At 34.6% G+C, this 27,095-nt stretch overlaps 2 protein-coding genes across 5 annotated transcripts in view; both read right to left on the bottom strand.

The window, feature by feature from the left end:
• LOC106055487 (uncharacterized) overlaps positions 1-4,554 on the bottom strand; it is a 9,698-nt gene extending 5,144 nt beyond the window's left edge. The window contains exons 1-3 of the mRNA XM_013211760.2: positions 3,756-4,554; positions 2,105-2,654; positions 151-406 (exon numbers count right to left, since the gene is read on the bottom strand). Of these exons, the coding sequence (XP_013067214.2) occupies positions 151-406; positions 2,105-2,654; positions 3,756-4,234 (1,285 nt within the window). The 5' untranslated portion in view covers positions 4,235-4,554. The remainder of the gene's footprint in view (positions 1-150; positions 407-2,104; positions 2,655-3,755) is intronic.
• Positions 4,555-16,297: 11,743 nt separating this feature from the next.
• LOC106055486 (uncharacterized) lies at positions 16,298-26,485 on the bottom strand. Of its 4 annotated transcripts, none has more exons than XM_013211758.2 (2): positions 25,479-25,564; positions 16,298-20,982 (listed from the first exon to the last, which is right to left on the bottom strand). In XM_013211758.2, the coding sequence occupies exon 2, from the start codon at positions 20,676-20,678 to the stop codon at positions 17,055-17,057; it is 3,624 nt and encodes a 1,207-aa protein (XP_013067212.2). In that variant the 5' UTR covers positions 20,679-20,982; positions 25,479-25,564; the 3' UTR covers positions 16,298-17,054. The 4 variants fall into 4 exon arrangements, 3 of the variants coding, with proteins under 3 accessions (XP_013067212.2, XP_013067211.2, XP_013067210.2); XM_013211757.2 differs by having other exon boundaries at positions 25,409-25,558; XM_013211756.2 differs by lacking the exon at positions 25,479-25,564 and adding an exon at positions 21,271-21,585.
• Positions 26,486-27,095: the final 610 nt, after the last annotated feature.

Here is a 27,095-nt window from a genome sequence, read left to right as displayed (position 1 = left end):
CAAATAAACATGATTAAAAATACTTCCACTTAAAGTTAGTCTAGGTATGAACAGCTCAAAATCAGTTTGAAAATATATATTAAACCTACTTCACACTACTTTAGATAAAAATAAGTCTAGAGTTAAAAACATAATTTTGAAATTACTTACTAAGAATAGTCTTGTATCTCCAGAGTGGTGAAACTTGTAATGTGATGAGAGCCAGTGCAGGGAGATATGAGAACCAAACTAGAAAAAAGGCTCCAAAGTGCATTACAAACGTCATGTCATCTCGTGCAGTCAAGCCAAATGTCTGTCGCAACTCATACAAAAACCAAAACATAACAACTATTCTAAATGCCAATGTAGCATATCCGGGCCATGTTTGCCACTCATCTGTGTTTGATAAAATGTTGTCAATTTCAACCTGGAATAAAAGACATTGTTTAAATACTTTGATGTAACAATTATTCAATGAAATAGATATCTGGCAATCACCAAGCAGACAAATTCAGACTTATGCAAAATTTGAAAAATAGCTTATAAATAACAATGTTTTATTGTAGCTATAAAAGCAATTTTATATCAAATCTACTTTCTTGTAGCATTAAATGAAACTCTGTATAAATTTTAAATTTGTTTTATCCTTTTTTTCTTGTAAATTAAAATGAACCACTTCATTCTTTCCATAAAGATTATAAAGGTGTATAGCTATAGTGGCAAAAGGCATTCAGTAGTTTAAAAATTTTTTTTAGGGTATGCTTAGAATCATGTTTTTGCTTGCAAAGCTATTTTAAATATAATAAAAAGTAAAGTTCCCCATTCAGACCGTGAGATCTATAGGGCAGATGATTAAAGGTCATCTGTTTCTGTGGCCTATGGTTAACAGCACAATGACCAATCCCCTTTTTACTTTTCCCCTACTAATGTCAGGTATCCATTAGAGCTGGGTGGAATCAGAGGCACCCAAAGATCCAGAAATTAAAAATACCAGCCTTCACCAGGACCCCTGGTTTAGAAGCTAAGCGCTTGATCGTTCAACCACCACGCATCCTTTAAATATAATCATAAAGGAATAATAAAAGCATAATATAATACCTAAAACCTCCAAAATCAAATGAGCCTACACTTTCTACATATTTTGATCTGTACTTTATTTCATGTGATTTAAATTATATACTAGCATTAACCACCGGCAACACCCGTTGATTGGTTCCCAGAATATATTATTCATTATATAAAATTTTGTCTTTTGTTTTCTTACTTATAAAAGTAATAAATTGTTAAGGTCCCATACTTTCCTTTGGTCAGCAAAGTCTAGTATCTATTGCATTGAATTGGACTGCCTGTAAATTTGAGTATCACTTCTTTCTCTCCCCCCCCCCCAAAACAAACTCTCTCCCTTGACAAATAGTCTTATTTAAAACACCATCTCTGACTATTTTTCTTCTTTTCAGTTTTTATTCAAAATATTTGATAGCCTCTTCTGTTATATTTTTTGGCCTGGGCCCTTTTTTATTATTATACCCTGCAAGTCACGTAATAATTTGGGCGTACTCCCCCCCCCCCCCCCCATCACTTATTTTTTAGCACCTTCAATAAATTTCAACTATCCCCTTTCGGCCAAAGTATTCTAGTACATGTTACGTTTGATAGAAACGATCTGCTTTAAAATGCCCTCCCAAACAAACTCACTTCTGGCTACCACTCCCTATAATTCTTATATCTTGAAATTAGTATCTTAATATACTGTTTGCCTGGTATCACTTACTTGGCCCCAAACTATGCCTTATTGTCCTACATATAATGTATGAGATTCTTCTGCATTTCAGCGCTTTGTCAAAATATTTGAAAGGCTTGAGACTCTAAATTTTTTGTCAATTTAATCACTGCAGTTTCAATTGTGAAAATATCTTCTAAGTTGTTCTAGACCCAAAGGAAGTAATAAAAGGATTAACTTTTGTATATCTTGCCCACCGGAAGTGAAAGAATTAGTGATAGATGAGTGGTGAGTGAATAAATGAATCAGGGCACTTATGTAGAAAGAGAAAGAGAGAGATTTAATGTTATATTATTTAAAAAAATGACAATCATCATTAAAAAAAAGCTTTGCCAAATTACTCACCAAATTCCAAATATAAAGAAAGACATTGAGCAAAGTGTAAGCAGCCCACATAGTGAATATCACAGATTTCCATTTGAACTGATCAGTGGTGATACCCAAGCCTTTAGCCAAAAGAATTAACAGGAGCATAAAAAGGCATTGGGTAGCTAGATCCAAGAGGGTCCCTATCTTGCCAAGCCACTCAGCTCCGACCCCATTGTGTGCAAACACACTGATGTGTATTAAATTCAACAGTATGCTCAGCAGCTCTCCACATATGCAGGAAGTAAAGAGCCAAGTGATTAGATGACGCTGTTTACTGAAGGCATACAGCCAAAGCAGAAATATTATACTACATATCAAGAAGGCAATCAAGTAAATCTCAAAGACATCATGAAGTTCAAATGAGAACTGATGTTCAAAGGGGTTGAGTCCTTTAACTGAAGGGTTACCATTAACCAGCCAGATGTCATACTTCAATGTTAAATCTGAGTCATGACTTGATTGCCATTCACATTTTTTCTTTCCTTGAATATCCCGGTAGCAGGATACAAAACTCAAATACCAGAATCTGGAGAAAAAACAAAGTTTGGTTATCATACCAAATAAAATGACATTTTTAATTTAATGTTTTTTTATTGTTTGACCATTCAAATCCTTTGCCACAAATTGCATAGGCCTACTTATACACTAAACATTTTTCTGACTTTCACTCACCTACCTTCCTTTGCTTCAATCTTGCCTCCTTTACTGTTATCAACTGTCCCTTTTCTTACATGTTGACAACTTCTTTGTTCACAATCACTCAAAAATTACTGCACCCTCTTATAGCTTTACCACTAACTTTAACATCTTTTTTTTCTCACAGCCCTTATCTTACCTTTTTATCAGCCCTTTCTTATTCACATCTCCTATTATTCTTGACCCCCCACATAATTTACACCTATAAAACACATGGCACCAAAAAGTTTGAAGGTTTGCTTTGCCTCTTTGTGAATTTATCAGTGGGAAAATCCTATTGATATATATATACATTTCAGAATGGATTTATGATTTCTTGTGTATTAAGGATAACATTTGTAACTAAATTTAACCACTCACATTTACTACAGTATACGGTTTAGTAGTTTAGTGGAAAAGTGCTTGACTTCAAAACTTAGGAGTCATAACTACCTCATATAAATGGTATATAGGGGCAGATGATGTAAAGGTCATTTGTTTCTATGGCCCACACTAAGCAAGGGTGTCATGTAGCCAACACAATAACCACCTACCTTAACTTTAACCTAACTAATGTCATGAACCCATTAGAGTTGGGTGGACTCTACCCTAAAAATACAGAAGTTCTAAATCTCCATCTTCACCAACATTGCAACTTTAGAACCTTCAGCTTAGAAGCCAAATAAATGCTTTACTACTTAGGAACCACATCCCTGGGTCTGTATAGCTATGTAAAAAAATGAATATATGCTTAAATAATCTTCAAACTCAAAGAGAGGGAGACCAAAGTCCTCACTCACTGACTTGACTCATTGCTAATTTTCTGACTTGGAATCCAATGGACAAAAATTATGAAATTTTATTGTTTAATTATTTAAACCATGTATAAAAAGCAACTGAGCCCCTTATCAAAACAATAAGTATACAAGTACCAAAAGATCTATTAACCTACCTGGGTCTCTGCACATCACGTATTTTGTAAGTAAACTGGTAACCTGGAACAACATTGGCAGGGTTATCTTCATCAAAACATAGCTGGTTTATAGGGCAAGGTATTTTTCTAAGAAAATCTTCAGCACCATCTGCTTTGCAGACATAATCAAAAGCTATATGATCAATTTTATGAAACATAGCAGAGCAGGCATTTGAAGTTGTTATGGAGCTGTTACCATAGAAATCTAAAAAGTATTCACTATCAACAACCACCAACTGGAGAGCTTTGCTTGAGTTTTTAGAATTCGCTTCTGTAATGTTGCCATAAATGTAACCCTGTGTATTTTCCAATTCTTTTGGGTCTGTTTTCTGAAAGCCAAATTTTGTGAGAAACAGGAAAAATTCTTTGCTCTGCCAAAGTCCGGTAAGATGCAGACAACTTATCGATGGCAACAAAGTGGCCATGAAACAGATGGTAAACCATAATAATAGAGTCATTTTGAACACCTTAATTTCGTGCGACAATATACTCTACATTTTAGAAATATAGAATAATAAATAACTAGTCCTAACGGTACCCATAACTCTGTTTCACATATTGATGTTGTAATCATCCAAACATAAATAAATCAAGCAGCCATTTTAGACTCGATTTTCGTATGACTTCCGTCAAACCAACATTGAACGTCATTTTTGTAATTCACTATATTGTAACATAATTTTTGTTAGCCCTGTGATAAAACTCGATCACATAGTCAACGCTTGAAAATAAAAATAATAGAGAAAAACTACTTTTATCTATTCAATACGCAATTGCCTGTAAGTCATGACACTAAAAAAAAGAAGAATTCAGTTGGTCATCTGCAATAAATCTTTTTTTTTTTAGCTCCCCACAGTGTCAGCAAACCATATTGATATGACAGGAGTCATTAGTTAGGCCTACAAGAAAAAACATTTAAAAAAAGACCTAGATCTAGATCCGATATTTAATTAATCAAATGCTAACTCGGTATTTTACATAGACGCGTTTCTATAGCAGCAAATCAAAGAGATGTAATAGCAAATTATATGTTCTGTTTTCTTCTTATACTTATAATTAAAATTATCCTTAAATTTGCTGTACAAATTGAAAGGTCGGAGGAAAGGGGTACTGTATGAGCGGGTGTACAATATTCTTGTGATAAAATTGAAATTTTCTTTAGTTTTTTTTTTTTTTTTCGTTTCATATATTGGACAGTTCAGATCAGTATTCTCCTGGGCGTAGCCAGGGGGGGTGGGGTTCAAACCCCCCCCCCCCCAAAATGAAATCCCCTCCCCCCGTAGGGTGGGTGTCGGAGTTCAGTGACTGATCTTTTGCTTTAATTTTGTTTATTTTAGGTGAAATTTTAATACTAAACCATCACTTGCCCTAGCACAGCCAAGGGGGTTTTGAGTTTGAACCCCCCTACCAAGGGGTTTTGAGTTTGAAACCCCATACCAGGAGGCTTTGAGTTTGAAACCCCCTACCAGGGTTTTGAGTTTGAAACAGGGGCGGACTGGCTATATGGGCAAACGGGCAAATGCCCGGTGGGCCGGTGCTAAATGGGCCGGTCTGGTCGCGACCAAAGAAAAAAAAACTCAATGCAGACAACTTAAAAACAAAAGTGACAGCAGCAAGACACAAAGGCCCGAACACGTTTTCTTGTTTTTTTTTTTTTTTTTTTTGTAAATTATTATTACAATTAATTTTGTACGTATTATCATTTGTAAAACGTTAGACCGTACTTTCTGCTATGCATGAGCGGCATGGCCTTCAACACTACTTTGATGTCTTCAAGACTGTGTTTGGCCTGATCGTTTTGCTGGTCGGCATGGGCCTTTGATGGCACTGCCATTTTTGTTTTGCTCCTTCCCTCACCCGTCTTTTGGTGGTTCCAATGAAAGTTAACGAAAAAGAGGGATGGGAGAGGTTAAGTAAGAAAACATTGATATAATGCGGCAAAAGGGGAGACAATTAGCTCTTTAACAAAACGTTTATAGAAGTTAACTTTAACCTATACACACAGCCGCGAAATTGCAAACAACCCAACTTATTCACAGCTCAATATGGGTATAATGCTCTACTTTCTGCGATTTGAAAAGAAAAAGTAAGTTTCTTGTTGTTTATTTGTAATAACATAGATCTAAAAATACTACACTTAAGCCACTTAAGGCTTACAAAAAAAATTATTTAATTAAAACATAAATCTAAAATTATAATAGCAGCCTTACTTATGATATTATGATTAATGGCAAACTTATGCTTATGCTTAGTATGAGGTCATTAATAATGAAAATTATTACAATAATTAAAATAATTTATATTTATATAGCGCTGTCAGATACGATATTTAACGAAAGGAGATTTAGAATCATTTATATTTTAAATAATATATTCATATACAATTAAGAATGTACTAGGAGGAAGCAAGAGCTTTTCACATTTAGAAGTGCCTCTCTAACCGTTCTGCTTTCTCTTATCTTGTAAAAGAATATCTATCTATCTATCTATCTATCTATCTAATATATATATATATATATATATATATATATATATATATATATATATATATATATATATATATATATATAGTTCGTCCATCGTGGTTCGATGATGACCACTTTGTCATCCAGGGGGCTGAGAGCTTAACACTGGGGTTTTATGCCTCCTCATGTGGCTGGTGAGACCTATGTGAGCCCGGAATGTTCGGCCGTACACTAGGCAGGTTATTCCAGCTGGAGCTAGTGTCATTGGCCTTGCTTTTCTTCTCTGGCGTTTTGCGTTTTTCTTCTGCCAGCATTGTTCTCTTTTCCTCAGCAACATGTGCGCCGGTTTTCACAGCGCGACGTCATGATGCTCTGTCATGTGCCTCTGTCTCCCAGGGTGTCCCTGAAGCGCTTTCTTTGACCACCTTGCGAGCGCTTTCCTTCGCTTAGTTGGCCATACAATAGGTCGTTTAGGGATGCGGTGGTCTTTCATTCTGCATACGTGTCCTGCCCATCGCAGCTGGGACTGCATCAGGATTGTGTGGATGCTTTGCAGACCCGCTCTTTGAAGGACTTGAGTATCTGGTATTTTGTCTTGCCATTTGACATTCAGTATTTTTCACAGACATGTCATGTGGAAGTGATTCAGTTTCTTTGCATGTTAACTGTACACTATCCATGTTTCTGGGGCATAGAGCAATGTAGGGAGGATGACGGCTCGATAGACACCTAGTTTTGTATTTGTGGTGATACCACTTTAAAGGAATGGGTTGCCTCAGTCAGCCTTGAAAACCAATGATTTAGCATATTTTAAGTCACAGATCAACATGCATGACTAGATTGACACGTGAAATGCGTAGGACCTAATTATTTTATTTTTTTGAAGAAACGTCTGTAATCTATAAGTAATACCAAAAAGTTTGAAACTCATTAAGGCTGCTAATGTAGTGTTTATAGTTTTCAGACTACATACATGTATAAATAGAATACATTATATAAGCCTACGAAAGCATACATTCAGTTTTCGATGCGTTATCAAACTTTATATGTTTTGAATAGCGCTCCCCCAGACTCCCTAGCTGTCCCTTGGCGGTGTGTACTGCCTTTCACTAATTATAGGAAGAGAGTATTCTAGGGTAGAAAAAACGTTTAAAGATAAGAATGTAATGAAGATTAATTACATATACACACACTAATATATATATATATATATATATATATATATATATATATATATATATATATATATATATATATATATATATATATATATACACATAAAAATTGCCTAGGGGGTTTAAAATCCTCCCCCTACACCGAAAATATATGACATGCCATTTGTGGGCCGGTTTATAAGGTAATGCCCGGGCCTATTTTGATACCCAGTCCGCCCCTGGTTTGAAACCCCATACCAGGGGGCTTTGAGTTTTAAACCCCCTACCAGGGAAGTGGTCCACCCAGGCAGGTTTCAATATCTTCAGAAAGAACATCCACATGAAATTATATCAAAGACAAATGAGAGATAAGAATGGAGAAAAAAAGGTTGTGTAGTGCCCCAACGGTCCAGCAGATCAAAGGATAGGTGCAAGTGAATGCAAAGTATGATGTGAACCTGGCCTAACTAGTTCCCCTTTCAGACCCTGTGGTCTATAGGGCAGATGATGTAAAGTTCATCTGTTTTTGTGGCTTACGGTTAAAGAGGGTGTCATGTAGCCAGCACAACGTCCAACCGCCTTTACTTTTCCCCAACTAATGGCAGGTACCCATTAGAGCTGGATGGACTCAGAGGCGCCCAAGGATTCCGAAGTTGAAAATCCCAGTCTTCACCAGGATTCGAACCCGGGACCCCGGTTCGGAAGCCAAGCGCTTTACCGCTCAGCTACCGCGCCTCTCCTGGCCTAACTGAAGTCTTATAATTGATGTAATTGTTTTGAAAAGGCTAAATCTCTAATTCGAATCCTTAAAAAAAATTAAGTGGTATGGTCTGTGAGAATTATAATATACGAATATGAACTTTACAAGATAACTATTCGTTTTAAATTAGGTCTAGCTTATAATGCGTACTAATTAGCTTTTTCTCTTAAAAAAACTGCTTGCATAACTGATTTTAAAAATTAGATTTTTTCGCTTAAGAAAAAAAAAAGTAGCCGTTGCATCAGAACTTTGAATGGTCTAAAATATTGTGATGTCGGATTTTCAATATCTTTTCTAATTTACGAGATCTAAACGGGACGACGGACAGACATTTCACACAAAACTAATAGCGTCTTTTCCCCTTTCGGGGGCCGCTAAAAATGTTCACTTTTCTTTTTAAAGAGAAAAAATCTATTTAATATACATATAAGTGGAAAATAATTTAAAACAATAATTAATAAGTAGTTTTTCATATTTTCGCGTGAACTGCGGTAGTGGCCGCTACCCAAAGAACACTAAACTAAAGGAAGTTTTTTATTCTTGAGGCTTTGAATAAGAGATTGACCCTTTACAAAACAATTAGATCAATTAGATATTCATTATATGACATCAGTTAGGCCAGGTTCACATCAAACTTCACTTTCACTATCCCTTTTCTGCTGGACCGTTGGGGCACCACATAAGATAGGTCAACCTTCTTTCTCCATTCTTCTCTGGCATTAGCCTTTGAATGAATTTCATTTTGATATTCTTTCTGAAACTATTGAAACCTGCCTATTAACCTGCCTGGGTGGATCACTTCGGGGGCCGATTTTGAGTTTGTATTTCCACACAAACTGTCTTTGTAATCTTGTTTTTCTAGGCTTCATTATTTAGTATTGGTTTTATGGTTTGTTGTTTTGTGGATAGTGAGAAGAAGATATATGTTTTTTAGCGGCCCCCGTAAGGGGAAAAAGCCGCTATTAGGTTTGTGCAAAATGTCCGTCTGTCCGTCTGTCACACTCAGATCTCGAAAACTAGAAGAGATATGAAAAATATTATTTCATCATTAAATCCGGCTTGAAAAGTTTAGGTGCAACGGCTACTTTTGGTTTTCTTAAAGCAAACCGTTTAATTTATAAAATTAATTATGCAAGCGATTTTTTCATAAAAATACACCAATTCTAAAACAATTACGTAAATGTAAGGGAGGCAATGCTACAATATGCTAACAAAGATGGACAATTTTTGTGTATTTTCAGTATCACTAAGTCAAATATATTTTTAAAATGTACAGAAAATGTTTACAACAAATACAAATAATAGTTAAAGACGTTTTTTCTGGTCAACTAGCTGCTAAAATTAAAACAAAACATTTCTGTTTGTTTATAAAGGCTAATAATGCACTTTGTATGTAAATATCACGCACATTTTTTTAAATGGACTTTTTATGCAGCGATTTTCGTGAAGTAGCGTAACGTCGCAACATGATCAGGTGCTAAACCAATTCCTTAAACTTTTTTAAAAAATCAGATTTTATTTATTTTTTGTTTAGTGCCCCCATCCGAATAAAAGAAGCTTATTTTTGTGCGTTTTGTCTGTTGGTCGGTCTGTCCGTCACGATTAGATTTAAAAAACTAGAACTCTAAAAGCTATTGAAAATCTGATTTACCCTTTAATGTTCCTCCCATAACATCTCAATAGTTTTAAGTATCTAAAATTAATTGTTCCGGATTTTTTTGTGCAAAACTAATCAACGCCAACAAATGTTTGTTTGCTCTTCTAACTTATATTACATTCAATTTCCATGCTTAAACGTTGCAAAAACACATTATCAATAATATGTTGTTCCGTTTTTTATGTAAATAGCATATTAATGCTAAATCATAATCTCTATACTGACTTATATTTCATTAAGTGTAAAAATGTTCCGGATATTGTTTTATAAAACATGAATTATGCCTAATGATTGTTTGAAATCGCATAAGGCTTTTAAAAAAAGTAATTTACCAGAAATGATTACTGAAAATTACTTTTTAGACATTTAATTTTCTTGTAAAACATAACATAGAAGTTTTGTAATCGATAAAGAAAGTTCCGGATTTTGTTTCTTACAAATCGTCGCCAGAAATTTCCGAATTTATTTAAAAATCTACTAACGCCAAATAATTGTTTGAACTCCCTCTTCTAATTAATAAACAAATAATCTTCTCATTTATGAAATAATGTTTTTACGGATTTTTATGAAAAATATTTTAACTCACTACTCTCTTACAGTACATTTAACTTTCTACCTAAAACATTAAAAAATCTAATTATCGTTAATATTATGTTCCGATTTTTAAGGAAAACAGAATCCAAACACCAAAGTAAGGTATGAAAATCTCTCCACGTGGCTGTAGTACGTCTAATTTTTATACGAGACCATCCAAAAAATTTAATTAACGGTATTACATTTATCTGAAATTCTCTTTTTCTTTTACTATTTATACAAACATCCGGAACAATCTATTATATAAACTTTTCAATTGTGTTCATACCTAAAAATTATTGCGATGTTTTGAAACGTAAAATAAAGGTTAATCAATTTTTAATAACTTTTAGTTGTTTTTTTTTATATCAAGATAACGGACAGACCGACTGACAGACAAAACGCAAAAACAATGTGGCTTTGATCCTTTTTAAATAATATCTATTAGAACAGTGCACCAATGTCTATGAACCCTCGTTAAATATCTCGTGTAAATAAAGACATTTTTTTTTATGGTACCGGTACTAGCCTATTGTGAGGTAATGGAATTTTTTTTCTTTGACGTCATATGAATGGACTCTTTAAATGTAATGTTAAAAGAACGCACTCGGTGCACCAATGTCTATTAACCCTCGAAAAAATTGCTTGTATTAATGAAAACATATTTTAGTCTAACTAAGCCGTGTGACGTAGTGTTTTTTTTTCCTTTGACGTCACATGGAATGAATTCTTTAAATGAAATGCTAAAAGAACGCACTCGGTGCACCAATGTCTATGAACACTCGAGAAATGGCTCGTGTTGATAAAGGTGATTTTTAGTCTAGCTAGGCCTTGTGACGTAGTGTTTTTTTTTTCCTTTGACGTCATATGGAATGAATTCTTTAAATGAAATGCTAAAAGAATGCACTCGGTGCACCAATGTCTATGAACACTCGATAAAAGGCTCGTAATGATGAAGGCGATTTTTATTCTAGCTAGGCCGTGTGACGTAGTGTTTTTTTTCCTTTGACGTCATATGGAATGAATTCTTTAAATGAAATGCTTAAAGAACGCACTCGGTGCACCAAAGTCTATGAACACTCGATAAATGGCTCTTATAGATGAAGGCGATTTTTAGTCTAGCTAGGCCGTGTGACGTAGTGTTTTTTTTTTTCCTCTGACGTTATATGGAATTAATTCTTCAAATGAAATGAAAAAAGAACTCGGTATAGTAATGTTTATTAAGCCTCGTTATGTGACTCGCGTTTAAAAAAGGAATGATATCTTGATTTAGATCTAATCTAGATTTTTTAAACTAGATCTAGATTTTTATTACAGTATATCTAGATCTGGATTTATATTATAATTAAAATTATTTTAGAGTCTAGATCTAGAATTTCTAGATCTAGTTTAGACTAAAATAGACTAGATTAAGATGTAGAATTTCAATTTCTAAACTTAAAGTGTAAAAAAAAGTGTAGATTTTCATTTCCAAACGTTTTGATCAATATTGTAATGTTTTAATATACTAAAACTAATCTACTATTTTTTTATTAAATTTAAATTTAAATTTACGGCAAATGAATCTTTGAAACATTATTACTTTTGACCATCGGATGGCTGCCTGGTCGTGCGGTTTGCGCGCTGGACTGTCGTTCAGATTTATGGATGGCCCAGGGTTCAAACCCTGCCCGCTCCCATCCCCCGTCGTCCTGCGGGAGGTTTGGACTAGGAAGTAATTATCTTCAACTCTGAAGGAACATCCGAAACGTGTAAAACATTTTACATCAAAATTAAATCACCTCTTGAATATTATTTGCGAATATGCAGATCCGACAGGGATCCGACTTCGACGGGGGCCGCCTCTGAGTTTGTGTAACACAAACTCTCTTTGTAATCTTGTTTTTTTTTTGTGTTGATGGTCATGCCTCATTTGGAGTCTTCGGACCACTCACTGAGTTTATCGAGGGCGTCTTGTAGCTTATTACGGCGGGATAAACTGCATACATGCTGCTTTTGATTTTTCTAGTTAGGTTTTGGTTTAGATCATTAATGTATAATAGGAATAATTTCGGGGACAGAACTTCTCGTTGGAAAAAACTATCTTTTATGCCCACTGTGTGACTTCTTTTCTCTTGCATGCGGACCAAAGCTTTTCGATTGTTCATATATTTTTTATCCAGTTGAAGGTTATGTGGTATATGTCGCTTTGTTTAAAAGTAAAGGCCTTGTTCCGAAAATTGTATCGAACGCTTTTTCTACGTGAACCCCACCAAACGTTGTTGGCGTCTTTCCTTGAAATCCATCTCTTGTGTGATGAAGGCGATTTTTCGAAAACCAACTAGAACTTCAGTAAGTTGAGTAAGTAGATTATTTTAGACTCAAGGATCCAAGTGAGTCTGCTTATTCATCACTCTTTCAATAGGTTTGCATGTACAACTGTTGAAGATAATTAGGCGGTAGCTGTCCTGTTTGTTTCTTTGTTTGCCATGCTTTAGTATGGAGATCAAGATTGCTTTCTTCCAGATGTTTGAAATTCAGCCTGATTTCTAGCTTTCATTAAATTTTTAACAGTTTTTTTTTTATTCAGGACCTAAATGAAGTAGCTTGTCATGAGTGATTTTGTCACTAGATTTTGTCATTTAGAGTTTCATCTATTTCCTTAATTTTTAGGTTTGTTATCATCCCTGGAGAGTGTGCTGTTTTGATAACCTGATTCTCATCCTGGATTTCTGCGTGGATATTTTAAAATTAATCCTGCTTTCATTGATTTGTATATGATCTACACTTAGAAAATATTTAATGAATTCATTTGTTGCTTATTGGCCTTTCAGGGGTTGGTTGTCAGATTCTATGATTATAGTTGATCTGTTTTCTTCTTGGTTTAGCCATTTTTCATTGTGCCATAGCTTGTGGCCGTCTCTATCTACATTTAGTCTTCAGTTTTTATGCTAACTTTTCTTATAATCTTTTCTTGCTCCTCTTGGTATAGACTTCTCAGCTGCTAAGAGAACTCCTTTGACGAAAGCTGAGAATGATTTATTTACCTGGTTTGATTTATAGTTTATTGATGTGGTGTATTGGTCTGTTAGTTTTGAGAATAGACTTCAGTTTGCTTTTTTGTAGCTCCATCTGGGGATTTTGGAGTTGTGTGTTTTGTAGGTGGTATCAATTCTGAAGAGTATGGCCATGTAGTCACTTGTGACTAGCTGATCAGCTAGAGCTTGAACTTGGCTTGGCTTGACTACCTACGAAGGGGGCTCGAGGTTCGACACCCGACTCGGGCAGAGTTGTGTTTACTGAGCACCTAAAGGCAGCACGGAAAAACCTTCTCCTAGATACACCCTCCCTCCCCCCCCCCCCCCCCCCCCACTGGTCCACAACTGAGATTGAACCAAAGCGTTCTGAGCATGAAAGTAGCTCTATATAAAAGCCATAATTTATTTATATCTTTACATCTCTTGTGCACTTTTCGGAGATATTGTTGGTTGGATTGGAAAGGCTAGATCTGAAGTGGATGGTGCTAACCATGCTCTTCAGAAGAAGGTTGGTTTATCACAAGGCTTATTTAGCAAGGTAAATCTATTTTCTGATTGCCATTCTTCGATTTCTTCTCGCTTGGCATTAAGATCTTGTAGACCTAACCAGGAGAATACTTTTCATTTCCTCTATAACCAGACATTCTTCATAGTTGATGAAGTAGTTGGGAAGTAGCAGTGGAAGATGGAAAATAAGTTTTGTTTTGATTCTCTGATTCTGCTAAGTTATTTCTGTTGTTGGAATGTTAATCTTTTTAAGGGTAATGTTTCCTCCTTAGAGTCTGTTTTCTCGGTCTTGTCTGATACAGTTGTAGCTTTTAATGAAGAAACGTAGGTGAGCCTAATGTTTTAAAATTTAATTATTATTTTGGATACATAGTTTACTATGCTACATCTATTTCTTTCGCATGTAGAAATAGTTGTAGAGCTTTTTCCCGTTTAGATTGTCTCTGCATTCCATCGTAAGATTTTTAGTCTTGGAGTGTTGGCCGGTAAATTTTACTTTCGGTCTCTGCTCCTGACTTGACAAGCAAACAATAACCACCAGCTTTGAGGCGGAGAGCCCGGCCCCTAAGGAAGTGTCGCGACTACACGCTAAATCTGTAAGAATCATTTCTGAACTGTAACATAGATGAGGTTGCGTGTCAATGTGTTATGCGCTAGGAGGCCCAATGACTTTTCTTTCCGGGTGTTCTCCAATAGCCTTTGATCAACCAAGATGGTAGCTTTTAAATCAGACAGTATCACTAAGACTAGCCTCACCACACAAACAAGATAAGCTAGTCCCAGCTATACTCGGCACAGACCAAGCGTTTGTGAAGCAACCACGGTAAATCTCAACCATCTTTCATTTGAAGTTGTCCTTGATTATTTGATACCCTCTTCTCTTCGTTGCAAACTGTATAATCAAAATATGTTCAGCACTATTCTGTATTAAACTTATCACGGCAATCCACTCAGGCTCCTGCTCCATTACCATGTCAAGTACGCGGGCCATCGCCCATCTTCAATAGAGACACACTGATTCACACAACATGTCGAGACAACTCTTGGCCGTGGTCTTCATCGATATCAATAGTCCAACTAAATGTGTAGTGACATTAGTGAGTTTCGAATTAAAAAAGCTAGGATATGAAACTTATTTGTACTTGGAAAAAGAAAGTCTTTGAGTTAGGCGCTCAGTCCCGCATCTCATCACATGGTTTGTAGAGTCAGTGGCTAGGATTGATAGATCATAATAATAAATATTTGGAGATCAGAACATATCAATTACAAACTATTAATAGACACGATCCTATCTTCCCCATTCAAATGTAGACTTTGCAGGAGAGCTGTTTGTTGCCTGTAAGAATATGGCCGGCGTGAACATTGCAGGATTTTTTACTAGTAGACGAAAAGATGGATGAATGAAACACATACTGTGTTATACTCACGTACCACTTTAAATAACCCGACGTATTTATAAAATTTTGTTTTAGCAAATGTGTATAAATAAAGGGATGTCATACACATTGTTGTATACACGAGTGACTGTCTGCTCGTGTGGTATGCAAACTGTTGTCACCATCTGGAACCATGTCCGCCGCCCTTTCTTCGTGTTCCCTTAACTTTACCGTGACGGATGTCTTTTGACACTAAGTCGTGTCTTACAGTATGTCCAATCCAGTACAGCTTTTGTCTCTTTACATTATTTTGCAAGTCAGAAAAATGATTTGAACTCATTTTTCTTCTTTTCCTGGTATCTAGCATTTTTCTGTAGCATTTTACTCTGAAAAGGCTTGAATTCTTCTTTTGACCCTAGCGTTCAGTGTCCAACTTTCACAGCAATATAGGAGTATAGAGACCACTAAAAAGAGTAGTGTTTTTATTTTACTTTAAAGTTAATGTTACTCTTCCAGATTTCAAGAGTTCTCTTATGATATAGTATGCCAAGCTTAAACGGGTTTCTATGTCTTTTATTGATCCTATTGATACTCCATCTATTGTTAAGCCATTCAAATGTATGCAGTTTCTCATACTATCACCAACATTAGCTAGTAATTTGCTTTACTGATTTCCATGCCGACTGCACTGCAGCATTCAGATTTTAAGTATGTAGAAAAGGTATTTTAAAAACAAAATGGTTTGCTTTCACAATAAAAATGTACAAAATTTAATGATTTTCAATATCGCTTTTAGTTAGTTTTTTTTTTTTTTTTTGGGGGGGGGGAACTAAACGGCTCATATGGATAAAAGGACAAACTGACAAACGGACTACACAAGACTAAAAAGGTTAACTTTTTTTTTTAGTTGTTTATCTGTTTTCATATTAATTTCTAAGACGAAACATGGGGAAGATACCCGGAATGTAAATTGATTTAATGTATGTGTAGTCATGAGTTAAAGAAACGAGAATTGTGTGGGTGAAATCACCAATAGCTTTATTTGATAGCATTGCTGTAGAAACACATAGCGATGAGTTCTTGAGAGGAGTATAACCCAAACATATACCAAGACAAAGAGACATGCTAGAGCCACATACTAAGATAATCAATTAGTCAATTATAGAGTTCATATACATTCAGATGTCAACTTACACAATTAGATATAATGGCTGGGCATGTAAATATAATCAGACGCTAACATACACAATTAATAACATATTTGCTAAATGTAAATTCAGATACTAACATCCTAAACTTATGGCCGACTCATTAAATATACATTTAGAAGCTAATATACACAATTATGAAAACTTATAATGTCAAAAGTAACCAAACTAAAGCTGGCTAACAATGTATTATGATTTAGCCTAAGCAAAAACATTTTTTACACATAGGCTACTGTTTCATTTAGAATATGATTATTAAATTTATAACTATTATGCATATGAAAATGAACAATTCTGGAAAATTGAAGATTTGATAAAAAAAAAGATTGTTCTAAATCAATATTTAAAATATATCACTGACTAATTATCTGGCTGCATGTTGTTTTTTTTTGTCTTATATGAATATGATTGTATCATTGGAAGTGTAGACTATATGAAATTTAACCAAATCTCTATCAAAAGCATGCATTCCCTTTCACAGCAGAAGCAAAATAAGAAAAACAATGACCACATTTCATATTTCTTTGAGTAGCCACTAAGAATGCATTTGATTTGATAATGCTAAGCACTGACTGTTTCGGGTGAATTTTCATTTAACTTATGACCGTAAGCTCGACTTTCAATGCCACCTGGTAAGATAAATCTTTTGTCGTCGTATGGTGAGAGCGTGACCCTGACCTTGCTGACGGTGCTGAGTTTGTGCTGTTTGCTTTGAATGCTTGTGGTTACGGCTTGCTGCTGTACTTGGTTGAATAAACAGCCCTTGTAATCATCAAATCGAAATGTCTGTTGCTGAATTTCTATGCTTACACCCTGAGCTACCTTCTTTTCAGAATCCCCGTACTTTAGACAGTACATTTTGGGTCGCAGAGCTACAAAAGCTTCTACTGGAACACTCTGAGTCTCGTCCTTCATTTTACCTACGACGTTCTTGTTGTGCTCATCATAGAGAGGGTGATCCTTTGGGTAGTTGGAGAAGTCGTACAGATCACTATCTTTTTGCATGTCGGAGTAAATGTCTTCGGTCTCTATTTCATAACACAGCGAGTCTGTGTCTGTAAATAAAAGTTTGGCTTTTTCCCCATATTTCTGTTTGATGTGACAGTAGTGAAATTTATAGATAAAAGCTTTGGCCAAGTCAAGAACAGTAACTCCTACATGTATGGGTTTATCCAGTTTTACTGTTCGTTGTCTAAGCTCAACAGCAACAAGATCTTTGTTGATGATTCTAAAACATTCATACAGAGGTTTGCAGGTAAGTTTTTTTAACTTTTCATTATCAGTTACTAACTTTACATTTTTATACTTTCGAACATTTTCCAATGTTTTGCCGTAAACACTGTTGTTCATTAGTTTAAAAAAATCTTTTTGTGAGACGTCTGATGACTGCTTTCTTTTCTCTGTGTTAAAATCAATGTAAGGTTTGAGCCAAGCTGTTTGATGAAATGATATAACACGATGAACTTTGGTTAATTTCATTCCAAGTTTGAGATACAGTTTCAGAGTTCGATAATGAACAACATATTTTTCTTTGTTCATTAAATTAGGGATCAGTTTATCTCCACTGGGTTCTTTTATGTGAAATTTGTCTAAAAGTGTTTTGCAATAAGGCGACAACATTTCCTTTGTTAAATTAATTTTTTCAGGTGCTAGTGGAAAGTCATTGTGTTGGTCATGAAGCTCCTCAGGGTACTCTAAATCTACTTCAAGAATGTAACCTGTTTCTGCATCGTCGCTAATGTTATTGATATCGAGGCTGGAAATGTCTTCTTCTGTAAGCCATTTAAAATCTTTTAGTGGCAGTGGTTGAGACATGGCCCAGCCATACAAATTGTTAGCATCTAAATAAATTATCCACTTTCTCTTTGTCTTGTCAAATTTGTTCGTGATTTCAGACATTGTTGAATTGTTTGCTTCAGAATGTGTCTCTTCAGACATTGTTGAATTGTTTGCTTCAGAATGTGTCTCTTCAGACATTGTTGAATTGTTTGCTTCAGAATGTGTCTCTTCAGACATTGTTGAATTGTTTGCTTCAGAATGTGTCTCTTCAGACATTGTTGGATTACTTGCTTCAGACATTGTTGAGTTGTTTGCTTCAGAGTATCGCTTGGATATCATTGCCACACCTCCTCTTTTACCACTTTCTATCATTTCAAACATATCTGCGTCTGTTAGAAGTTCCAGTTCTACATCTGATTTCATGAGTGCTGCCTGCCATGCAAGTCCTGGAGTAGAATAAAAATGTGCAGGATCCAGACTATACTGCTGTAATGAAGTTTTGCGAAAATGTTCAAATACATCAGCCAGAAGTGCTACGTCTGTTTTAACATACAAATTATGATAATCTTCGAGTGTTTTTAAATTGAATGCTTTCCATACTTCCTGAGCATGCGCATAATCCTTTTCATTGATAGGCTCATTTTTAAGGCTATTATAAAAACCTGTTTTAGGAGGTAAACGTTTTTCCTTGAAAACTTCCAATTGAGTAAAGTATTCATATGGATACACTTGTTTTCTTTGTAACAACTTCAGAAGATCTGCATCTTTCCCTGTCATCTCTAAAGTATGCTTAAATATTTCTGTACTATCAACCTGAGCATCAACAAGATTTTGAACAAGTTTTTCTAACGAAGCGCTTAAGAAGAGATTTGAGTCAATAAATCGCAAAGAGTTGAGCCTGAAAGACATAAATTGTTCAATGCTGAGTGGTATGCATTCAATCCTCACATTTTTCCAAACATGTAAAGCTTGCATAATTATGTGACTGTCATATCGACGTAAATTGTGAAACACAACTGGGAGAAAATTTCTTTTTCTATAATTAATGTTGCATTCACTGTGAGCGGCCCCCCTGAATGCCCCAGTATAATGGCAATGATCCCTGACTTTTTTTTTACACTCGGTCTTCTGAAAAGATTTTTTGCAAAGAAAACATACAGTAGCTTTTTCAAACTGGATTTCATCTTCACTAGTCCAAATCATTTCTTTAGGGCTACTGGAAATCTTACGAAACCATTTTTCTTCCTTTTTCATAGCGTAAATAAACTTTTCTGCAGCATCAGCCCCTGTGTAACATTTAAAGCGTTTTGTTAGCTTTTCTGTTATTCCCACAACTTTGTAAGCATAGCCACAAGGTTTGTGAACATTAAGTGTTTGACTTTGCTTCTTTTTCAGATCATTCTCTACTGGAGATAGAATACATTCAAAATCTGCATAAATGACAACGGGGACTTGAAGACGCTTATCCATTCCTTTAGTTCTATAGGAAAGTAAATTTTTATCCTTTTCGGGCAACTTAAATATTTGGCCATTGTAAGCTCGACACGTCTGAATGTGCTCCTCAACTCTACCCTCATCTTTGGAGTGATAAAAACAAAAGTGACAATAATTATGACTGTTTCTATCCTTCTTCTGGTTTCCCATAAGTCTGGACCATTTTTTTATCCAGCAGTAATGTCCCTTGTCTCCCTCAGTAATTAGAAGAAGATTGATGTGTTTTTGTGCTTGTCTTTTCTCTGTAATGTGCAGAGGTTTAAAATTAAAGTTCTTGTCATAGCCAAGTACATTTATAGAGTAGTCATTTTGATTTTCAAATGTTTGAACATCTTCAATCTTTATAGGGAAAGTTAAGCCTTCAAAATTTAGAGGAAAATGCGAATTTCTATAATAAGAAACTCTTTGACCATCTTTTTCACGATTATGTAAAGCAGCCAATATGCTCCATTTAAAACATTCATTGTCATTATTCTGAACATTAATTATTGCCCCTTTTCGAAGCTGCGCAGGTGTTTCGATGTAAGAAGATCCAAGCAGTGGCTTATAATGAACAATATGAATTTGTACTTCTGACACTTCTTTCAGGGTCCAGTTGCTTCCTTCACGTTGATATTTGGCGATGGAGTCTAAAATTTTCAGAAAAGCATTGCCCAGCTTTTGTTTTAAAATGCTCACTTCATTTTCTAATACCACAAGGCCGGACTTTTTTATTTCGTCCCCTTTTTTTAACACTATGAAATTGGCACTTCTGAAAAATGGTTGAGACTCTACAACACCGTCCTTTACATCTTTGGTGAATTTAATTTGCAAAGCGACGTAAGCCTTTAGTGAGCCTTGATTTTTTATAAAACTTTGAATATCTTCCACTAATTTGTCTTTGAAATATTCTAAAGCCAGAGCAGCATCCATTTTGTTTTCCTCCTTGAGTTCATACTTGTTCACCACGACGGAACCTTCTAAGGCCGTCTGCTGTGTATTGAGGTGTTTTTTTTGTACATGTCTTTTGAGCGAATCCTTTCTTGAGAAGGTTTGATTACAGATGTAACAAGTCGCCTTTTCGTCCTTGGGTTTAGTGTCGTGATCATTTTTCTTATGTCTTTTCAAGTTTTTTTGTTTTGTGAAAGTTTTGCTACATATTTCACATTGTAGTTTTTCCTTTTTCTTTTGTGGCCCTTCAGTTTGCGAACTGTTTGTATTTGTTTGTCGTTTACTCCTAAAAAGAGATATACACTATTAAAATAAATAAACAAAAACAAATAAATAAAACATAATAGCAAAGAAATTTAATACTTAAACTACATTTTCCCAACAAATTTATCTAGAGTAGTGTCATGATGTGTCGGTTGTGAGTTCTGGCCACCTATATTTATGTCCCAATTGCTTCTAAATAATTGCACCATGCACTTTTTGTAAGCAACATTCTATAATATATCATAGAGAACTACTTGTAGCTCGAGATCATTTAAAAGTGTCTACACATTATTATTAACTGCGGTCTTACATTTCCAACTTTTGTAATTTTCTGCACATCCACAATTCCATGTTTCGTGTTCTTTGTTTGATAATCACACTGATCTAACGTGACTCTAATCCCTAACACATTTGATAATCACACTGATCTAACGTGACTCTAATCCCTAACACATTTGATAATCACACTGATCTAACGTGACTGTAATCCCTAACACATTTGATAATCACACTGATCTAACGTGACTCTAATCCCTAACACATTTGATAATCACACTGATCTAACGAGACCCTAATCCCTAACACTTTTGATAATCACACTGATTTAACGAGACCCTAATCCATAACAGATTTGATAATCACAATGATCTAACGAGACCCTAATCCTAACAGATTTGATAATCACAATGATCTAACGATATCCTAATTCCTAACCTTGATTCTGACATTATCTATATCTAGAGGACAATTACATTGAAGATGTTGATCTAGATCTGTGCAGTAATAAACATGTATAAAAGTAAAAGAATCGAAAGAAAGTTACATTCCAAAAATAAAAGTGTTAGTAAAAGGTAAAAGTAGAAGGAAATATAATAATGTAGATCTACTTGAAGCATTTCAATGTCGGCTTAAAAAACATATTGGGTCAAAATTGCGAATAGAAAATCGTTTTTTGGTAAATTTAATCTCGCGATTTCAATCGTGAAAATAGTTTCTTTGTTCTATGTGCCCAGGATACAGATTGAATTTTGTTTTTTTTTAATCGTTTACGGCATGTTGAAATAATGATTTTGAATGAGTCATCAGGGCCAAGAATTTTATTATATATATATATATATTATATATATATATATATATGTATATATATATATATATATATATATACTACTTACATTCAATTATATTTATATTTTCAAACTAAATGCCTTACAAAAATGTAAAAAAAAACAACAACAGTTTAATGTCTTTTTATTTTGTCGGTCGATAGAGAGCGTTATCTTCAAACTAATGTTTGACCCACTTGTACTGAACTGACGTATCTTTGTTTATGTGTGTTAGACCTAATCTCTTACAATCACAAATACTTTGGATTTTTAGATAATTAAAAACATAAATAAATTACTTTTCTTATTAGCAACCACTAGCTTGTAGGTGTGGTGGGCTATTAGGAAATCTAATGAAAACGACCGTCTCATCTTTTGCTAGATAAGTTTGTTGTAATGAAATCAGAAAAAAGTTTTTGAACAGAATGAAAGATTCACATTTAAGATTATTTTACAGATCGAGGGATGTTTTACTCTTAATTTGATATCATAGTTAAATTAGTTCTACAGGTTGACAGATGCCACAATCATATTTAAATATGTTATACAGTCGAGAGATGTCACAATCATATTTAAATAAGTTATACAAGTCAAAAGATGCCACAATCATATTGAAATAAAATATACAGGTCGAGAGATGCCACAATCATATTTAAATAAGTTATACAGTCGAGAGATGTCACAATCATATTTAAATAAGTTATACAAGTCAAAAGATGCCACAATCATATTGAAATAAAATATACAGGTCGAGAGATGCCACAATTATATTTAAAAAAGTTATAAAGGTCGAGAGATGCCACAAAATATTTAAATAAGTTATACAGCCGAAGGTTGCCACAATCATATTTAAATAAGTTATACATAAGCTGTACTGATCGATAGATGGCACAATCATTTGGTGTACATATTTATAAGTCGCAGTCATATTGTGCTTTGGAAATGTTCAAACTTGTGTGTATAAATTAGACTAGGACCGAACTCTTGTAATTCTAAAGATACAAAAGACTGTTACAAATAGGCAGTGCCTTTTGTACGCACCTCTACGGCGTACTGGCACCTTTTTCAATGTTGGGACAATATTATTCTTTTTCTTGTAGCTTAGCGTTTATTATTAATTTATTATATTATTAATATTGTTAAAATTGATTTTTTTTTTAAATTGTGCGCAATAAGAATTAAAATATAAAATGCGAAACTGCTTTCCCTACACACGTTTCCGGTCATGCTTGTTCTTAAAATTTATTGCCTTTAAAATTTCAAAATTTGAACGTAATGAGTAAGACTTAAAGAAATTAAAACGAACCTAGTTAGAAATTGATAATTTAAGTAATAATTATTTCTTATCCCACTTTGGAAAGAAAGACAATTTCTGATTTCTTTTCGCATTCAACCGATGTTCCAGCTGGACTTTGCCGGTAAGTAAGAAAACCAGACTGACTGAAGAAATAACGGCAGAAGCCAATGTCACAGACGAAACCCTAACCCGTCAAATAGCGTTCTAGGTTCCTCTGTTACTTTTGAACAACTGCAGCCTGCAGATGTTGACTGGCTTACCTGCTGGACTTTAGATCAAAGAAATTATTTCCTTGCGAAATATGATTGGCTATCTATCCATAACAAAAAAACTTGGTTGTATCCCTTGCCGAAAAATTGGCCATCTCGGAGCTGAGGCAAAGATGGGATTGAAAGTGTCAAACGAATGGACCGACAATAAAATAATTTACTTCGGTACTAATCGACAACAACAGCTTATGTCTTTAGGAAAGAAATTATTCAATCATAAAGAAACTGCGGCACACAAAGATGCACTTAACATCCTAACAGAAGCAGAGGCGGCACCTATTGAGAAAGTGTTGTTAAAGGCACTCGTGAGAAAATCGTAACTGCAAAGATTTCTCGTATAGCGTATAAAGTAGCCGAAGAAAACCAATCGTTTCATAATTTCGAATCTGAAATAGATTTGCCAGCACTAAACGAAGTTGAGATGGGCTGTATTCTTCATTCAACCAATGCTTGCATAAATAAAGTGAATCACATTAGTTGGGAAATGAGAAAAACAATTGTTCCAAGAAATTGTATAATAGACTTTCATTGATCATCGACGAATCAACTTCGCTTAGCCAAAAATCGACTTTAATTGTGTCGTGTTTCTCTTGCAGACAGTGGAATGACCTCATGACCTGACCAGTAAATGTGTTCTTGGATTTGGTTGAACTCGGAAGTGTAACCGCGAATGTTTGCTTCTTGACTACACTGCCTTCATATCTATGGGTTAACAGAAGACTTTCTAAGAAGGAACTAAATTTCTCTTGCATGTGATGGAGCAGCTGTGATGTTGGGAAACAATAGTAGCGTCAAGACATTGCTCAAAGAAAAGTTTCCATCGGTTCTGGTTTGACATTGTACAAATCACCGACTGAAACTCTCCTTTGGTGATGTGGTAAAACAATTTTCAGGGATCAATAGATTGAAGGCAGTCATTGATAAACTATATGATCATTCTTCACCCAAACATTGCAGAAAATTGCAAATCTGTGCTCGTTTGTTAGAGGCTGAGTTGTTATATATTGGAAGAATGTTAAGCTCGCGATGGGTGGCATCCAGCTTCTGTTTGTTTTAACAGTTTGGGAAGGTTATGAAGATTTGGTATGCTACAACATTTTGAAGAAGCAAAACCTGACTCAACCAGAGACAAAAGGATCAATGCATGAATGAAGGTTGGCAGCGAAAGATGACTTCTACTTAATTTGTACTAGACCTCGGATTGAGTGCGATGCGCTCCAAGAATAGTCTGAATTAAGTTTGGATTTTCACGAGCAGAACATTCCCATCTACAGGGCAGATAAAAAATCAAGACTTTTATACAGATTTTTGAAGAAAGGCAAATTATTCCAGGCATTTATTATGAATAATTTATTCAGCATTTATATTTCATTTTCATTTTGAACAGGGTTCTTTCCTATAAAACATAAGAGAACTTAAGACAATTTTTTCAGCAGTAAATCAAGAATAACTTGAATAAGTTGATAGTTAAATTTTAAAAATCATCACAAATGTATACGCATAACCGTATACTAATAAAGTAATAATAAAACAAGCTGGTTAATTCTAAAATAAAATTATTTTAGACATTTAGTATCTTTGCAGTTGTGACTTAGCTTGCATCGAGGTGCGAACTGGTAGTTAAAAGTTAGGCAAATCCGTCACTGAATACTGGCACCTATTTATTTTTTTTTACAAAAAAGCACTGCAAAAGGTCAATATTTAAAAAAAATAATTTCAAAGTAAAAAAAAAATCAAATCACTTATAAGGTCTAAGACAAAAAGATAAGATTAACTTACATTATACAAGCATATACTGTTAAACATAGGAAGTCATTAAAATAGAATAATGTCTGCACATGCAACCCACCTCCCTTTTTTTTTCAAAACCAGAAACTCATGATCACAGAGCAATGTGACATAGATTGGGATTTTCAATTGCAACGTGGCTTTTCTTGGAAAACTAACGGGAATTCCCAAAAGACTCGGGGGGGGGGGGGGGGGGGTTTGCTTTATTTTATAATTGAATATATGTAAAAATTAAAAGATTTATTTATTCAGTATGTCATGAACTAGAAATGCTTTTATAAAAAAAGGCTCTGTAATCCATAAAATTACTGAAACTATTAACAGTTTCAATCTATGGTGGTAACAAATATAAAGAGCTAATTTTGTGGTGTATCCGGCGTACATTGAATAGTTTCTACTGGCCTCGAGGTGATGGCTCTGGTTTGACCATAATAGTTTTTAAAAATATAATCAATAAAAAACTTTAATTTGGTGTGGAGGTCTAAATAATCTATAGAATAATAATAATCATCTTTATTATTCATAAGGAAATTTGTCTTACAACTTGTGCATTACACCAAACAAAACATGATAACTATAGAAAACCAAAGGATACATTTACACCCGACTCTGTATGTCAGATAGTTAAACTTTATTTAATGACTTGATTGCCAGGGGGACAAAAGAGTGTTTGTGTCTGTTTGTCTTTGCTATCGGTGTCTTGTATCTCTTTTGTGATGGTAAAATACAAAATCCTGACCCAAAGGGTGACTTTTTATTTCTAGAATCTTTTTATGTTTTTCTCAAACAGCTGTCCAAATAGGTTTTTTTTTTGTCAATGAATTTTCCTGCAGCATTTAGGATTCTATAAGTTTATTTTATTTTTAATGTTCAGATTGCCATACCGGGCACTGTAGGCAGTGATATTAAAACTTACAATATTGCAGATGTGAAGGTGTTGAAACATCATCAAGGCCTTTTCATTAACATTAAATGAAGACATTTTTCTAAGCAGTCGTAATCTTTGCTGTCCTTTTTTTGCTGTTAAAATCAGTATTATCACTTAAATGTAATTTTATTGTACATACGTCAGAGGGTATTCCTGCAAGTATTCATGAAAGCGTTAACTCTTTCTCTCCTAACTAACGAGACCAACGCCGATTGGATCCTATGAAATTAAATTATTTTTTGGTTTTATAAACTTTAATCATTGTTATATAAAAATATGAAAGGAATTTCCTACAATTATATATCTAAAATAACATTTCCTGATTACATATCAAAAATTTTGGAAGTAAAAGTGAAACACTAATAAGCAAAATGAATAATTCCATATACAATATATCTAGATGCAGTATTCAAGTCTAGACTAGTGTCTTTTGATGTTTCCATGTCTGGATCTGTACAATTGAAATTGAATTTTACTTACTCTCTGTAGATTTATTTATTATCTTATATGATACAGACGATACTTCAAAAAAGAAGATGATTACGTCCTACGCGTCATGCATTTAGCAATGCATATTAACCAATGACCTAAACTCCGCAAGTCACCGGTTTTCCTGGCTAGCTCAGGCAACCCATTCCATACTCTAATAGCACTAGGGAAGAAGGAGCTTTTGTACAAATTTGTCCTAGCATATAAGTCCGTCTCTAGTCTGTCATCTTTGTGTCTTTCAGAGTATTTTTATTAAATTTT

This window comes from Biomphalaria glabrata, chromosome 3 (genome assembly GCF_947242115.1).
Source record: "Biomphalaria glabrata chromosome 3, xgBioGlab47.1, whole genome shotgun sequence".
Lineage (NCBI taxonomy): Eukaryota > Metazoa > Mollusca > Gastropoda > Planorbidae > Biomphalaria > Biomphalaria glabrata.
This window is presented reverse-complemented; position numbering and strand designations above follow the sequence as displayed.

Bases quoted from the DNA above. Each gene is read 5' to 3' on its own strand.
- LOC106055486 (XM_013211756.2), bottom strand. From the start codon at position 21,311: ATGGAATTGTGGATGTGCAGAAAATTACAAAAGTTGGAAAT. The intron at 20,983-21,270 runs GTAAGACCGCAG...ATCTCTTTTTAG, and splicing joins AAATTACAAAAGTTGGAAAT to GAGTAAACGACAAACAAATA.